The sequence below is a fragment of the Podarcis gaigeae genome (genome assembly GCF_964106915.1).
Source record: "Podarcis gaigeae genome assembly, chromosome: Z".
Classification (NCBI taxonomy): domain Eukaryota; kingdom Metazoa; phylum Chordata; class Lepidosauria; order Squamata; family Lacertidae; genus Podarcis; species Podarcis gaigeae.
The window spans coordinates 195,020-196,320 of NC_139691.1; the positions used below are offsets into that span (position 1 = coordinate 195,020).

General features: G+C 61.0%; 1 protein-coding gene across 1 annotated transcript; it reads right to left on the bottom strand.

The window, feature by feature from the left end:
- Positions 1-324: 324 nt before the first annotated feature.
- Positions 325-741, bottom strand: NRARP (NOTCH regulated ankyrin repeat protein; the record flags this gene model as incomplete). Its single annotated transcript, XM_083723185.1, has 1 exon — positions 325-741. Exon 1 carries the CDS (start codon positions 697-699, stop codon positions 325-327), a length of 375 nt encoding a protein of 124 aa, XP_083579311.1. The 5' UTR covers positions 700-741.
- Between the last annotated feature and the right edge of the window lie 560 nt (positions 742-1,301).

Consider the following 1,301-nt stretch of genomic DNA (forward strand, 5'->3'; position numbering starts at 1 on the left):
GTTGCGGCTTCAAGCCATGCGCTTCCGAGTGGCGCACAAGTCCTCGGTCGCGGGTTCAAGTCGCGCACTCCCAAGCTGCCCATTAAGTCCTCCCTGCTGGGTTGTGGGTTCAAGTCGTGCGCTTGAAACCGGCGCACCAAGTCCTGGCCACGGGTTCAAGTCGTGCGCTCCCAAACAGGCGCACAAGTCCTCGGTCCTGGGTTCAAGTTGCACATTTCCCACACGGTTGTCGCTTCGAATTGCCTGCTCCCCTGAAGTCGGCCGCGGGTTCAAGCCATGCGCTTCCATGCGCACCCAGTCCTCTTCCGGCCCCGGGTTCGAGTCTTACGACGGCCCTCCTCCTCCCCCCCCGCCCCCCCGGGCCTTGGCCACCAAATAGAGCACAATATCCTGGTGCCCCGAAAAGGCCGCCATGTGCAATGCGCTCCAGCCGTCCCGGTTGGCCAATCGCACGTCGGCTCCGAAGCGCACCAAGAGCTTCACCAGTTCCAGATTCCCGTCGCTCACCGATTGGTGCAAAGCCGTTTGACCCTCCGGACCGAAGGCGTTCACGTTGAATTCGCACGAGTTCATGGTGCGCAATAGGGCGTGCACGGCCGCCGTGTTGCCGGCGCGCACGGCGTCACGGAAAAGGCGCTCGCCCGGCGCGGGGGGCGGGGACAAGGGAGGGGGCGGAGAGGGGAGCTCGGCTTGGTTCATGGTGCGAGGGGCGCGGGTGCGAGGATTCGGGCTCTGGGTGAGTTGAGAGCGCCGGGTTCGAGGATTTGAAGGCTTTGGGATGCTGGCTCTGGGTGCAAGGATTTGGGCTCTGGGTGCGAGGATTCGAAAGATTCTGGGTTCGAGGATTAGTGCGCCGGGTGCGAGGATTCAAAGGATTCTGGGTTCCGGTGCCGGGTTTGAGGATTAGTGCGCTGGGTGCGAGGATTGGAAGTTTTCTGGCGCCGGGTTCAAGGATTAGTGCACTGGGTGCGAGGATTAGTGCGCCGGGTGCGAGGATTCGAAGGATTCTGGGTTCTGGGTTCGAGGATTTGGAGAATTCTGGGTTCTGGCTCTGGGTTCGAGGATTGGAAGTTTTCCGGGTTCGAGGATTAGTGCGCCGGGTGCGAGGATTCAAAGGATTCTGGGTTCTGGGATTTGGAGAATTCTGGGTTCTGGCTCTGGGTTCAAGGATTGGAGGCTCCGGGTTCGAGGATTAGTGTGCCGGGTGCGAGGATTTGAAGGATTCTGGGTTCTGGCTCTGGGTTCGAGGATTCGGAGTTTAGTGCGCCGGGTTCGAGGACTTGAAGGCTTTGGGATGCTGG